At 41.2% G+C, this 15,070-nt stretch overlaps 1 protein-coding gene across 1 annotated transcript in view; it reads right to left on the bottom strand.

Moving 5' to 3' along the window:
* Window positions 1-207: 207 nt before the first annotated feature.
* Window positions 208-15,070, bottom strand: part of SORCS1 (sortilin related VPS10 domain containing receptor 1) — a 630,164-nt gene continuing 615,301 nt past the window's right edge. The window contains exons 25-27 of the mRNA XM_061636065.1: window positions 8,252-8,357; window positions 7,984-8,144; window positions 208-306 (exon numbers count right to left, since the gene is read on the bottom strand). Of these exons, the coding sequence (XP_061492049.1) occupies window positions 242-306; window positions 7,984-8,144; window positions 8,252-8,357 (332 nt within the window). The 3' untranslated portion in view covers window positions 208-241. The remainder of the gene's footprint in view (window positions 307-7,983; window positions 8,145-8,251; window positions 8,358-15,070) is intronic.

The following is a 15,070-nucleotide window of genomic DNA, read 5'->3' as shown; positions in this document are numbered from 1 at the left end:
AGAAGAGGCTTAAGAGGAATGATTTCCCCCCCCTTTACCCCATTAAAACAGAGCACCTGTACACTGCAGTTCCAAATATGTTATCCAAATGACATCCACATGCACAGGCTTAAAGCTAAAAACCCTTTTGTCTTCAGAGGAATCAAAACGTCCAAAAGCAGTGATTGGTTTCTTTTTCTTTTTATACATATATATATATATAGAAGGGTGAAGGGGACAGAGATAGACCGGTGTCCTTGTTTCAAACATTTATACAGGTAGGGATTTCTTTTGTGCTTTGAGTCTCAGCAACTGTGGAAATACTTCCTGCAGCAGAGAAAAACAACAACAAAAGGAGAGTTAGCAAAGTTAGTGGGAACAGAAAGTCTCTCAGTATCATGTCATTTGTCTTTGGATTTAATTGTTCCTCCCTAACACGCCATGCACCCAGAAGGTCTGCTTGTCATTTAGACACGAATGTAACATCTTGTTCCTATATTCATAAATATGACTTAACCCTGTCAAATTATGGCACAGCAGGTGAGGGAACGGAGGAACAGAACTCTCTGTGTTCCTCTGCGAAACAGGGCAATGTTTTTAACGGCATTTGAAATAAACTACAAGGTGTCAGAGGTTTGACAATCTGCTGAGGAATTTGTGTGAGCACAAAGAGTGTATTCTCAAACAATGAGTGCCAAATGCGGACAGAATCAGCTTTTACATCCAGTGGTTAATTTTTAAAGAAAGGCAGCCGGAGGCTCTGATTCTGTGTGTAAGCAGTGTCTTCTGCCCTAAAAACCCGTATCTCAGGGAATATATAACCCCCTCCAGCAGAATTCACTACGAGTTCCAATTACCTTGGTGACAGGTTGTGGAATTTAGCAGAAAATCTGCCTGGCCCATTGAATTTGTGCTGCCATTCTTACTATTATCTAGGTCAGGGATAGGAAACTGTGGCCATCCAGATGCTGTGGGTATACAACTCCCATCAATCATGACTATTGGGCATGCTGGCTAGGGTTGATTAACCTTGGAGTCCAACAGCATTTGGAAGGCCACAGATTCCCCATCTCTGATCTGGATCTTGAATGCTTTCACTCATATACACATTGCTCTGTCACAAGCATTATAGGCTTTGTAGTCTACAGCATCTGCAAGCCCAGTTGATGGTTGTCATGAAAGAGGAATGGGCATATGAATTATGAATACTTCTGAATTTCTGTCATTCTAAATGGAGGAAATCAATCCATCCTTCATAATGATGTGTCAAAACTTTGTTAGCAGCACAGCACCTGTAGACTTTATTTATGTGACAAATTTGTATTCCACCTAATCTGCCCACAAAAGGCCTTTGAGTGAAACCTTATATAAACCAAGCAACTGTCAAAGTATTAAGATGACCACCTGGAATCCTATTGAAGCCATGTTTACTCCATGATGCCCTTTCCCCCCAAATTCAGAAAATGGTTCTTTTCTCTGAGTGGAAATCCTCATTTAGTTCTAATTATTCTTTAAGAAACAACATTAATCCCAGATATGTTGAAACTGGCTGTGATAACTCAATATGGAGGGAAAAACAAACCTCACATGCTGAAGAGACACACACTCTTTTCATTCAGTGTCCAAGGCTGAGCCCTGGCATCACAAAACACTTTCAGGATGAGCCCTGGTAAGCACTGGCTCAGATTAAGCCAAGGCTAGATCCAAAATAGGGTTGCCAGATATCCGTGATTGATTTGGGCATGTAAAAACGGCTTGCTTTGTGCAGTGTCCAGGGCAACATTCACAGTCAAGCCTTGTGACTGGCAGCACTGAAAAGACTCCATCTGCCCACTCACTTTTCCATGCAGATGCTTTGGTTTTTGCCCCCTGCAGACAGCAGCCCCAGCCCCCAGCCCTTCCACTCTGCTGACCGCTAGTCCACTAATCAGCAGGTCAGCAACCCAGCGCACCTGCGCCTGACGAGCGTTCCTCATGCATCTGACCGCCAGCATGCTCATCAGCAGGGCAACAGTCTATGCACTGTCTGGTCCTGGACTCTGGGCAGTCCTTGGCTGTCTGCTCACGCTCGTTGGTTGGCGTCCAAGATGTCCAGGAAATTTTCCTCCCAATAGCCTCTTGTGTACAAGAATTGGTCTTTGGAAATCTGGCAACCCTACAAATAACCCCAGCTAGAATCAGATTCATTAAATGCACAGTTCTTGGATACTTTTCCACAAGTGCAAGGAAACAGGGGAGGAAGGGAAGTTATTAAGAATAAAAACCACACAATGGTAACAAGAGAACACATATTCACATGCATTTGATCACCAAGAACATATTTAGAATTAATATTTCATTTACTGAATTGTCAAGTTGTGCCCCGTTCCTTACTACTGGCAGGTCCTGCTCTGTTCTGTACTCCTTGACATCCATTTAACAAGTCATTTTTTACAGAGAAGATTCCACCCAAGCCTTCTCATGACTTAATTCAGTGTTTTCTCCCTGAATGTGGGTGCTGGAGGCAAAGAAAGCCAAACCTACTATGCAAGGGGTATGTCAGCCCAAACCTAAACTAGTATTTTCAGTCCCTTTTTGAACAATGCAGATTTAGTTGTTAGATTTAGTTGTTATAAGATAACAGAACTCATGTGATTTGTGCTTCCAGATGGAGGTGATGGAATGTAACCAAACATTCAGTCTTACTGGATTACTGCTTGTTTGCTTGATACTCATTGTCTGTCGAGCATGTTTTCTTTCTCTCTGTCCACACATTTTCTTTTTTTAGGCTTCTCTCGGGTTTACTTTGCTTCTTCTCAGGGATGGGGAGCTTTAAGCCCTCCAGATGTTGTGCAACACTGGCTCCCATAAACCCCAGCTAGCATTACCAGTGATCAGGGAAGAGGGGAAATGTAGTCCAAGAACACATGGAGCGTCACACGTGTTCCCCATCCCTATATCAGATCCTTCATCTATGCTCAATGGTCATATGCTTTGTTAGCTAGGTATACCAGCTAGAAACCTGCCCAGTTGCATCTGAAGTCCTTGCTGTTCTTCTCTTTCTCATTTCCTTTTGTACAGTCTCTTGAGTTGCAGCTTTGTGCATAATAAGACTGTTGTTATTCATGTGCTTTTCCTCTTTCAATCCTTCCATTTGTTGGCTGAAATGCAACACACATTCTCTCTCTCTCCGTCGGAGACTTCTGCTGCTATTTCTTTTAGTAGCTTCACATTTTTCATTTAATTAGCCATGAAGACTGTGGCAGCAAAGTTGGTTTTATGCCTCCCCCCACATCTCCTTGCCTTCTCATTCCTTTCCTTCATTTAATATTCATGCTGTTCACCTTTTCTTTCTTATGAATTGTTGTTTGGCTGTTGTCCATCTGCTAGTCAATTCTTCTTTTCTGCCTCATCTGGACTAACGGTTAAGTTTTCTCCTTTTTTCTTGGATCCCATTTTAGCATTCACAATTATTCCTCCCTCTCATCCAGCTGTTTCATATTTCCCCTGCTTCTCACCAGAACATTTCTGCCCACTCTCTTTGGTTGAATGTTCCTAACATTCTGCCCTACACATCCTGATCTTCAGTGCCCAAAATCTGACTTTGTCTCTCTCATTGTTTTTGCCTATCACCTTATTAATTTTATTCTCCACAGTCCTCATTTCAAGATTTTTTGTGATGTTCATTCCATGAATCCCAGAGCTTAAAAAGCAGTTTATGAATCAACAAACACCAGGAAGGGACTTTGGTAAGGACAGGGAGGGGGAAAATGCCCCACAGCCAATGTGAATATGTACGTATTCATGCTTTTGTCAAAATAAGTTTCACTGAGTTACAGCCAGAATTTTCTAAAAGTCCCCCCCCCCCATGAAAGGGGCTAATATAAAAAGGATAAGATAGCTCTGGTATATATTAGTACTAAGGATGGGCAAGAATTTTGAGTCAGTTTGCATTTCAAGCCAAATCCATCAAATTCACACTTTCTGAAACAATATGAGAACCTAGCCAAAGCCATCCTTCGAAATTCGCACTTGTTCAAATTTTATGATGCAGTTTGCCAACCAAACAATGTTTATAAAATGCATATATTAGGGGTGTGCATAAAATAAATATATGGGTGAAAATAACATGCAAAAATGCATTATGTGACAAGAAACGGCTTGCAGAAATGTGTACATTAGTCAAAACTGCCTACAAAAATGTGTTTCTTAGGAGAGATTCATACTAAAATGCTGGAGAATTTTCATGATGGATTTTTTTAAAAACAAACTCAAGCAAATTTTTCTAGAAATGTGGAGAACTGAATTTAAGATTGGAAAAATGAGAAACCGCAAGAATCAAAATCTTTCCATCCCTAATTAACACTGGCATTAATAGCATGACCTTATACATGTCTTCACAGGAGGACACCCAGTTAACCAATGAGACTTATTCCCAGGAAAGTGGGTACAGAACTGTGATTAAGAATAACAAAGATTTGTTAAATAGCTTCAAACCCTAGTTAAAAAGGGAGCTTTTGTAAATACCATTGACATATTCTGAATACCTTGACATATACTGGAATTGTGGTTGTAGCCTAGGGGCGGGTGCTTCACAGAGGAAATACTCAATCCCTTTCTCTCCCCTTTATTAGTCTTATAAACCGCCTCCCCCCGTGGTTAAAATAACTCCATGCTCCTTTTGCACATGGTTGTAAAAATATCAAAACTGCAGTGGTATCAAAATTAAGTGGGTTGTATAACAGTGTGGTGTAGTGGTTAAGGTGTTGGACTACAACCTGGGAGACAAGGTTAGAATCCTCACATAGCCATGAAGCTCACTGGGTGACCTTGGGCCAGTCACTGCCTCTCAGCCTCATGAAAACCCTATTCATAGGATTGCCATAAGTTGGAATCGACTTGAAGGCAGTACATACATACATACATACATACATAACTTCCCTGATGGAACATATGTAAATGAAAGTTAACAAGAAATTCTGCTATTTTAATAGGATTTTTTTCCAAAAAAAATATTGTTTTAATGCAGTTATGTTGATATGCTTGTGCCATAATTTTAAACTATTAACTGAACTTTGTGCTCTTTACATTTGTAGCAATGAACATGTTGCCAAGTTTTCCTCAACTTTCTCTTGTGTCTTTCACAGCAGCCTAAACATATAGGGCTGTATCCAATGCTGCATGAGCAGTGTTCCACTTGCGCAAGGGGACTCCCCCTTCCTGTCTTCTCCCTGTGTGCCCCCAACATCTGTTCAAGGGGGATCTCCCAATCCTCTGGAGCAAATTTTTGACAGTTCACGGGAAGATGGGAAAGTTCCATTGTGCAGATAGAGGTCTATTGTGCAAGCAGAATGCCAGCATTGGATACAACCTGAAGAAATGAAGCAGGCAAAGCATTATATCTCAGCATGGACATAAAGCACTGAGAAAAGCTTAACCTGCATTATCTCCAATTATTAAAGCACAAGACTGGGATCAGTTGAAAATGTGGTAACCTTAGGATCCAGTGATTTTGTTGTCATCATATAGACAGATAAGGTTTTATGGGCATCCTCCCCCAACTGCAACACTCATGTCCCCCCCCCCATGGTTCAGTACTATGAAGAATTTATAGTTCATTGCATATAATACAGTGCTTCAATTTAAAACAGCATACGCTCGTTGAAAGCAATGGGATTATGCCATTCAGTTCAGCCACTGATTTTTAAATGTTTTCTGGGTCATAAAAAATTGCATTTAGAGTATGCCTCTTTTTTTTGTATATATCCAAAACAAGTATATACTCAGATAATAGTAAAATTGGGCAGAAATGAACTTTGCATAGGGGAACACATTTTAATTATGAAGATTTTCAGGCAACCAATATTTCTGGACTATAGGATTTTCAGCTGTTCATAGAATTTTTGACTGAAAAAAGAAATAAAGGTTATCAAATTTAAATCCCTTCACCAAGACAGACAATCTTACATATTTAACATCACCCAACAGAATAGATATAAGCTAGATTATAGTGTGGGAGGGAGAGGGAGAGGGAGAGGGGGAGAGGGAGAGGGGGAGAGGGAGAGGGAGAGGGAGAGGGAGGGAGAGAGAGAGAGAGAGAGAGAGAGAGAGAGAGAGAGAGAGAGAGAGAGAGAGAGAGAGAGATGCTCAATCAAGAAAGCCATATGAAATTCTCTTAAGGAGAAAAAAAAGTCACCAGATGGGAACTGCCAACAATGACTAATCCAATGACAACGTACAGTCACTTGAGAAGGGACTGTAGCACATGTTTTGGTTACAGAAGCTTCCAGGTTCAATCCCTGGCATCTCTGGGTATTTTTGTTTGCTTTTAAGGATCAGAGAGAAGATGATGGGAAAGATCTCTTCCTGAGATCCTGAAGAGCCACTGCCAGTATGAGTAAATAATACCGGGTTAAATAACCCAGTGTTCTTACTAGGGTTGGGATCTGTTGGCCAGTGCCAGTTCAAAAACATTCTGTCGACCTAACAGGGATGCATCAAACTGAGTTCGTTCTGTACCCCCAGCCACTGCTTCTACCAATCTGTGGGTTTTTCCTCAGAAAAAATATTGTTATTAATTTTGATATTTTGAAGGAAATACCATTATTTCCTTTAACAGTATTGGTATCAATATATTGGTATCAATTGGTATCAATATTTTAAAAGGAAATGTCAATAAATTATCATTCTTACAATCAATGTTTTAGAAGTGGACTTTTTAAAAAAAAGCCTTTTTCAAAAATAGTCATGGAAATTCACTACATTAAAATCTGATCCTCAGCAATTGAGAATAAGCGAATAAGTAGAAAATTCGGTACCAAATCCGAATTGGGCAGACTTCTAGTACATTCCTAGTCCTGACTCAGTACAAGGCAATGTCTTATATTCCTATGAGCATACAACCATACATGGAGGCATTCATCAGTTGTCTGTGCCCAGTTGGTGAAAAGAACTTCCTCCTGCACTGGCTCCCCTAGATTTTTGATCAGGTGCAAGACTCTCCTTACCATGTGGGCAAATGTTAGGAAAATTTGCTCCTCACATGTTTGCATGTGCCCTGCAGTAATTTAATGTTTTATGAGCATCACCCAGTTCACCTGTAAAACTTCACACACATGCATATTGTTTGGTTTCCATTTGTCTTTTGGCTGCAGTCCTCAAGCTGTTATCTTTGAAGAAATTCCACTGAGATCCTGCCTAAATCAACTGAATTAATTGATGACTACTACTGAGAGAATGGTCAGCAGTCTGTAGTCTTAAACCAAGCCACATAACACCAACTCTGTGGCACCAAAACAATTTTCAGACTGCTTCAGGGCTACTCTGGAGAACACTGCTAGCAGAATACAGCGTAGATCTTTTTTCCCCCTTTTCCAGTTTCTTAAAAGCAGACTGCACTGATGGGAGATGCTACAAAGTAAAATTGAAAGTGAGATGTCTCTATACATCCTTTGCAAGACTACTTGTAGGTAGGACATGTTGGAGTGGCTATTTATGAGAGGGTGTTTTGAAAGCACAATGTTTTACCTGATGCTATTTTACTATATGTTATTTACTCAGTGTTTGTATTGTTTTTAATATTTTAATGCAATATTTTTGTGGGAGCTTGCCTTAAAAATAAATCAGTCTATGATTCAGTGACAAGGGACTCGGCAATTTGTTGGGAGGCTAGCAAGTTTTCACTTTCCCTCTTACGTACCATAACTTCATGGGTATAGTTGAACTTCATGGCACCAGAAGATAGAAAACATTTTCCTGAAAATACAGCGTTCATGTTTTCATAACCCTAGGCAGCTGCAAAGGGAGTTACTGTAGTGAAGGCAAAGCTTCACTGTTGATTTTCATATCATTAAATAGGAGACAAGGAGGAAAGATCTTGGAGTTAGTTTAGACCAATTTATAGAGAGATTGACAGGACAGTGGGAATAGTGAGTGTTTTAACAGAGGAGGCTGGAAGACTCAGAATAGATTTAGCCAATGAGAATGCAGACTTTGACTAATTATTGGCTGCTGTAGTTTATTTACCTATGGGCCGGGTATCCAACTTCTCATCTACTAGTTGTTCTGGGGTCATCAGCTCCCTTTGAGGGACATTAGGCATGCTTTCACTTTGACTGCCTGGACTGACCATCTCTTGATCTTTCTCATTCTGCATCTGTGCATAAACATTAATGCCCGGAATCTTCCTAAAACATTAACAGAAATCATAATTGGTGTGTACGCTAAGGTGCTCTTTGCATTATGTTTTCACACCTGACAGGAGAATGGCAGGGAAAGAAGGGATGAATCATACCTTTTGAATTTGTAGATTACAAATACTGCCAATCCGACAAATACCACGGAGAGCAGCATCAGCATGGCTGAACCACTGTGGCTAGGTGTGACATCTATGAGTGGGGCTGTAAAAAATTAAAGAAAAGTTTAAAATGCTTGGCCCCATATACTGTAATAAGGTTTTCTAACTACAGGATGGTGGTTATTATTTTGGTTTGGGTTTTGATTTAGAAATCTGTCCTCCTTTGTTATTTTGTATCTGACAGTCAACCCACACACCTTTCCCAACAGACAGTTGTTCTTGGTCTTCAGATTGGAAACTGGCTTTTCAGGGATCAGTAAATGAAGACATTAAAGATGCACACATCACATAAGTCTACACAGAAACTGCAGAGTGATCATCACCTTTTTATGAATAGCCATCTTTGATACTTATGAATTTCTCATCGAAAGGGCTGTACTTTTTTCAGCAGAAATGTACAATGCCTTGTAATCTGCAAATTACAGAACCTCTGCCATGCTTCTAAGACCTGTACTTGCACAATTCTGATCAAAACCATAGCAGCATATATGGACTAATCCACATAGTGGTGTGTGGCCTCAAAGGCTGACTCAGGACTGGCCCTGCCCGAAAAGCAGTTGTACTTGTTCCAAGTATGTATGTATGTATATATGTATTTATTACATTTATATACCGCCCCATAGCCAAACCTCTCTGGGTGGTTTACAAAAATTAAGAACGTTGAACATTAAAAACAAATATACAATTTTAAAAACCATACAAAGTTTAAAACCATGAAGCACAAATGAACAAGGTAAAAGACTTGGGGTCAGAACTCAGGACATGCTGTTAGAATGCCTGGGACAAAAGGAAAGTCTTGATCTGGCACCGCAAAGATAACAATGTTGGCACCAGGCGAACTTCATCGGGGAGATCATTCCATAATTTGGGAGCCACCTTGTTGCCATCATCCGAGCTTCCCTTGGAGCAGGCACCCGGAGGAGGACCTTTGATGTTGAGCATAGTGTATGGGTGGGTTCGTGTCGGGAGAGGCGTTCCATCAGGTATTGTGGTCCTAAGCCATGAAAGGCTTTATAGGTTAAAACCAGCACCTGGAATCAGGCTTGGAAACATACAGGCAGCCAGTGCAAGCGGGCCAGAATTGGTTTTATATGTTTGAACCGTCTGGTCCCTGTTACCAATCTGGCAGCTGCATTTTGCACAAGCTGCAGTTTCTGAACTGTCTTCAAGGGCAGCCCCATGTAGAGCGCATTACAGTAATCTAATTTGGAGTTTACCAGAGCATGGACAACTGAAGCCAGGCTATCCCTGTCCAGATAGGGCATAGCTGGGCCACCAACTGAAGTTGATAGAAGGCACTCTGTGCTACCAAAGCTACCTGAGCCTCAAGTGACAAAGATGGTTCTAGGAGAACCCCCAAACTACAAACCTGCTCCATCAGGGAGAGTACAACCCCATCCAGAACAGGTTGGACATCCACCATTCGGTCAGAAGAACCTCCCCCTAGCAGCATCTCAGTCTTGTCTGCATTGAGCCTCAGTTTATCCAGTCCATTGTCACAGCCAGGCACCGGTTCAGCACATTGACAGCCTCACCTGAAGAAGATGAAAAGGAGAAGCAGAGCTGCATGTCATCAGCATACTGATGGCAACGCACTCCAAAACTCCAGATGACCGCACCCAACAGTTTCATGTAGATGTTGAACAGCATGGGGGACTGAGCTGACCCCTGTGGAACCCCATACTGGACAATCCACAGGGCTGAGCAGTGTTCCCCAAGCACCACCTTCTGGAATTGATCTGCCAAGTAGGAGCGGAACCAATGCCATGCAGTACCTCCCATTTCCAACTCAGCCAGTCGTCCCAGAAGGATACCATGGTCGATGGTATCAAAAGCTGCTGAAAAATCAAGGAGAATCAATAGAGTCACACTCCCCTGTCCTTCTCTCAATAAAGGTCATCATACAGGGCAATCAAGGCTGTTTCTGTGCCAAAACCAGGCCTAAAACCCAACTGAAATGGATCCAGATAATCGGTCTCATCCAAGAGTGTCTGGAACTGGCCTGCAACTACTCGTTCCAGGACCTTGCCCAGGAATGGAACATTTGCCACCGGCCTATAGTTATTAAGATTTTCTGGGTCCAGGGAAGATTTCTTCAGGAGTGGTCTCACTACTGCCTCTTTCCGGGAGCCCAGCACCACTCCCTCTCATAGAAAGGCATTAGAGAGGCATTAGAGAGGCATTAATCACTTCCCTGGCCCAGCCGGCTGTTCCATCCCTGCTAGCTTTTATTAGCCAAGAAGGGCAAGGATCCAGTACAGAAGTGATTGCACGAACCTGTCCAAGCACCTTGTCAACGTCCTCAAGCTGTACCAACTGAAACTTATCCAAAAAATAAGGACAAGGCTGTGCTCTGGATACCTCACTTGATTCACCTGCTATAACACTGGAGTCTAAGTCCTGGCGGATGCCTAAACTTTTATCCTGGAAGTGCCTAGCAAATTCATTACAGCGGGCCTCAGAGGATTCTACCATGTCCCTGGGGCCAACATGTAATAGTCCCCGGACAACTCTGAAGAGCTCCGCTGAGTAGCAAATTGATGATTTAATGTTTGACAACCTTTGCTACACTGCTCTCCACATGAGGCACAAACAACAGTTATTCTTCACTAATTGCCTGAGTTCCCCCATGACCAAGAACAAAAGGCAACATAGTCTGCTCCAACTGTGACAATTCTGAATTTGACCTAGATTTGGACACTGTAACAAACATACTAGCCCACCAGTGCTTTTTACCAATCCTAAATGTCTTATAGAAACTGAGAATAAACTGGGGGAAAAGATGCTGCTACATCCTAGGTTAAACTTTACTGTATCTTTGCCCTGATGTTGCATACCAAAGCCAAGAACATGGCCTTTTCTCAATGCAGTATACAGGTTTCATGTAAAATCCAAAGGTGGAAATATGTTGCCACTCACGATAAAGTTCCCTGCTAAACACGAGGTGGTAGATCATTTTATTTACAGATAGTTCCACTTAATTTTCTACTTAGTATTTATTTGAATTGGATTTCCATTGACCTCAATGTGTTTTTGTTGGAACATAGAGAAACAAAAAGGAAATCCCCCAAATTCTCCCTGTTCCTTCTGCCCCATCTTAATGTGCTGGTGCACTGATGGAGAAAGGGAGGGAGGGAAAGAGCTCCACTTTCTGACACCTGGCACAAAGCATATCAAGACCCACAGGAAATATAGCTTTCTCAAGGGCTATGTGAATTGGTGTTTGGGAGGAAAGGGTTTTGGGGTAGGCTAGGTGGGAGGGGATAAAAGGGCAATTCTTTCTGAGCTCAGAGTAATATTCCAAGCCAGAGAAAAATTTGAAGGTCATAATGCTCACCTTGTTTTTGAGACAAACATTACAAGCCTTGAGGCATGTCCTTCATCTCTTCCTGCTTTTGAATATACATGCTTAGGATCACACTGGTAATTTTGAATAAATGGTCTTTGAATTTTGCTGGGTTTCGGGGATAAGGTGGTGGGGTGGAGAGTGGAATGCCTATATAAATCCCCGGTCCCTTGCCTTATCTGGGTAATTTAGGCAACTGGAACTAAAAACCCAAGATTTCATTTGTATTTAGCAGCATTTGACTAAATGTGTGGGGATTTTATTTTTTAAAGAAAAAAGTAGTCCATTTAAAAAGTGATAGCTGCTTACTTAGAGGATGCTTTTAGTTCGGTTGTGACAGAAATTAGATGGCACCTCCTGTAGTTTTTCAGTGTTATAAAGAGGACATGCAGATATTTGCTGAGCTGCTAATTGGATAGTACACAGCTCTGATCCCAAGAGAAGCTATTAGTAAATCTGGCTTAAAAATTGCTTTAAACAGTGACTCGTTCTTTATGCCCTTTAAAAGTATGTTGCTACTCTCTGCATATGCTCTTCCCAGAGCTCTATGCAGAGTCCTTTTTCCACATAGGCAATTGAACATTTACTCAAAAGAGATCCTCGCAGGAATAGCAGGAGACCACTGCCTTGTGGTTAAGAGCAGCCTTCATCTCCAACTTCCATCAGCCATGAATAGCATGGCCAATGGTCAAGAACGATGGGAGTTGTAGTCCAACAACAACTGGAGCGGGCCAGGTTGGGAAAGACTAGATAAAAGTATGGAAATTCTTAAATGCCCACCTATTGTGAAAGTATTTTGATCTAGCTGTAGACGAATCAAGATTAAAATTGTGAGATTTAGGATTAATTTGGATTTATTTGGGTTTTTTTTTAAAAAAAACCTAGACTAACAAGATCCAATTATTGCTAAAGCTCTTAATTATACATCTCTTAAATGCCACCAAGGAAGTGTTAGCCAGATACTGAGAAAGTGCAACTCTACCCGCTATTATGGAATGGCTGATTAAGGGATTAGAAATTATGGGGGAAAGGGCAAAATGACAGACAGTGTGCACAGAAGAAAATAATTTATTTCATCCATTCCAATGTCAGATAAATGGAAACTCTTTTTTACTTCTTGCTATATACAAAATAATGTTATTTCATTGAAGATAATTTCTTTTTAAAATTTCTGGAACCCCCCCTTTGCAAAAAAAAATAAATCTGAAAATTATACCACTAAATGAGCTTTTCAGGTTAATTTACTGGATCTGTCTTTGAGCCAGATTCCTTGGGAAAGTGATGTCTCTGTGTGCAAGGGCTTTCTCTCTCTTTTTGCTTCTTAGAAGGGAGCAGGCTGATCCAAGGAGGTGGGAGAAAAGTGGCCAAAGGGGGTTAACTGTGATTTTTAGGCAAAAAAGCCAGGACTGTGATTTGAAGTTGGTTTGTTTCTCTGAATTACGGTAAATACTGCTCATGCTTTGGACATAATGAGACACCACAATTAGTTGAAAATGAAAGCGAAAGCTTCTGTTCTCACAGCTGTGCCAGATGGAGAGAGGTGGGAGCACACAAGCCCAATGTTCATTGCTGCTCAAGCTAAGTGGCAGATAGTAACGTAGTGGTAAATTCAGAAGTGCAGGGTCCCTTCATGGTAGTCACAGCTTCCCCTTTTTTGCTGCTGGGTTGAGAATGAGATCCTTGTTAATGCCTTCTCTCACAACATCCCCAGGAACCAATAAAAATGAAAGGGGAGAGTGTTAGCTACTGAAAAAATCTTCTCAGTGGCTGACTTACCTTCTTTCATTCTGATTAGCTCCAATCAGCAGGAAAGGACCAGGAAGCATGTTAGAAGACTCATCTGGGTGGCTAACACATTCCTCTTTCATGCTGATTGGCTTGTAGGATGCAGGAGACATAGAGACCCTGCTGGGACCTTACTTACAAAAAAGTAAGAGTTCTAAGACCACCACCCCGAGACCCTGGACGACTACACCTCTGGTAGTAGAGTACATGCTTCCCATGCAGAAGGTTCCAGGTTCAATCCCCAATTTCTCCAGGTAGGGCTTGAGGTATCCCTTGTCTGAAATTCTGGAGAACTGGTGCCGCTCAGAGAGGGTGGAAACATATGCAACAGGTCTAACAAATGTAAATTATGGCATGAACGTCTTTCCAATATAGTGGAATACATTTCTGCTGAACTGGCTAGGTGACAGCTAGTAAAGATATCATTTTTATTAACATGGTAAGTTCATATTTCATAAACAGCGCTCTGGATGAAATGTGAATCTTAGAGGACCCACAGCAGCAAAAGGAATCCTGAAATAATGAAGAGACAGAGTGAACACTGAATTACTTAACGATAATGCTGCCATGGATACTGCTAATAAAAGCTGACAAAGTAAAGAGTATATAGTCCTATTCATAGTTTTTCATGCATATTTCCCATTGTAAATGATGACAAACTTTGTAAACAAAGCACTGAAGATCATGGAGTTTGCAAATGACATTTAAAATACAACTTACACACGTTATGATACCCCAATAAATCTAATATTTCAGATGATTACATAATTACATGTAATGGGCTTGTGCTGATGGATTTTAAAAGGTGCCTTGAGAAAACTGGCATCAAATTTGCAGCAGTTTATTAAATAAAAATGTCATTATCCTGCAAATGGGGCACATCTGATTTATACTCACTCTATGATAACCAGAGATTTTACTAATTAGCCAGCAAGGAATGGGAAATGAGAAAAGGGGGAAGCTCTGCATCACCATCATTATCATTAAGGTTAAAATGAAAAGTGTTCGAATTCAGAATTTCACAAATTATTTTTCCACATTCAAAGCATTCAAATTCCAAGCTACTAAGCAGCATTAAAATGTCATTGATTTTAGATATTGACAACTAGGGATGGTCAGATTGGTCTGCATTCTGTCTGTTTCAGTTTCGCACATGACAGGTACAAAGACTGTACTGTCCCATCTAAAAAACAAATGCACAACATTCTCTTTTAAAATGTTTTTCAAGTACTTATATTCTACAAGCTGCTCCAAGGGCTGCCTTTAAACTTTTCCCTTTTACAAAACAGGTTATACCTGCTCAGTACTGCTAGAAAGCACAACAGCTGCTATGTGCCTTGCACATGAGGTCACAAGAGCCCCTGGGAGGACAGGACATGATGACATGGCATCCCTACACTTTTTATGTTAAAAGACCTCGCTGCCTCCATGCCTCTGAGTACCAATTTCTGAGTATCACAAGTGGGAAGAGTGTTGTGCTTATGCCCTGCTTGCAGGATTCACATAGGCACTTGGATGGCCACTGTGAAAACAGGATGCTGGACTAGATGGGCCTTTGGCCTGATCCAGCAGGGCTCTTCTTATATTTATGTACCCATAGTAGCAACCAGTTTTTCCCTATACAA

This window comes from Rhineura floridana, chromosome 7 (assembly GCF_030035675.1).
Source record: "Rhineura floridana isolate rRhiFlo1 chromosome 7, rRhiFlo1.hap2, whole genome shotgun sequence".
NCBI lineage: Eukaryota > Metazoa > Chordata > Lepidosauria > Squamata > Rhineuridae > Rhineura > Rhineura floridana.
This window is presented reverse-complemented; position numbering and strand designations above follow the sequence as displayed.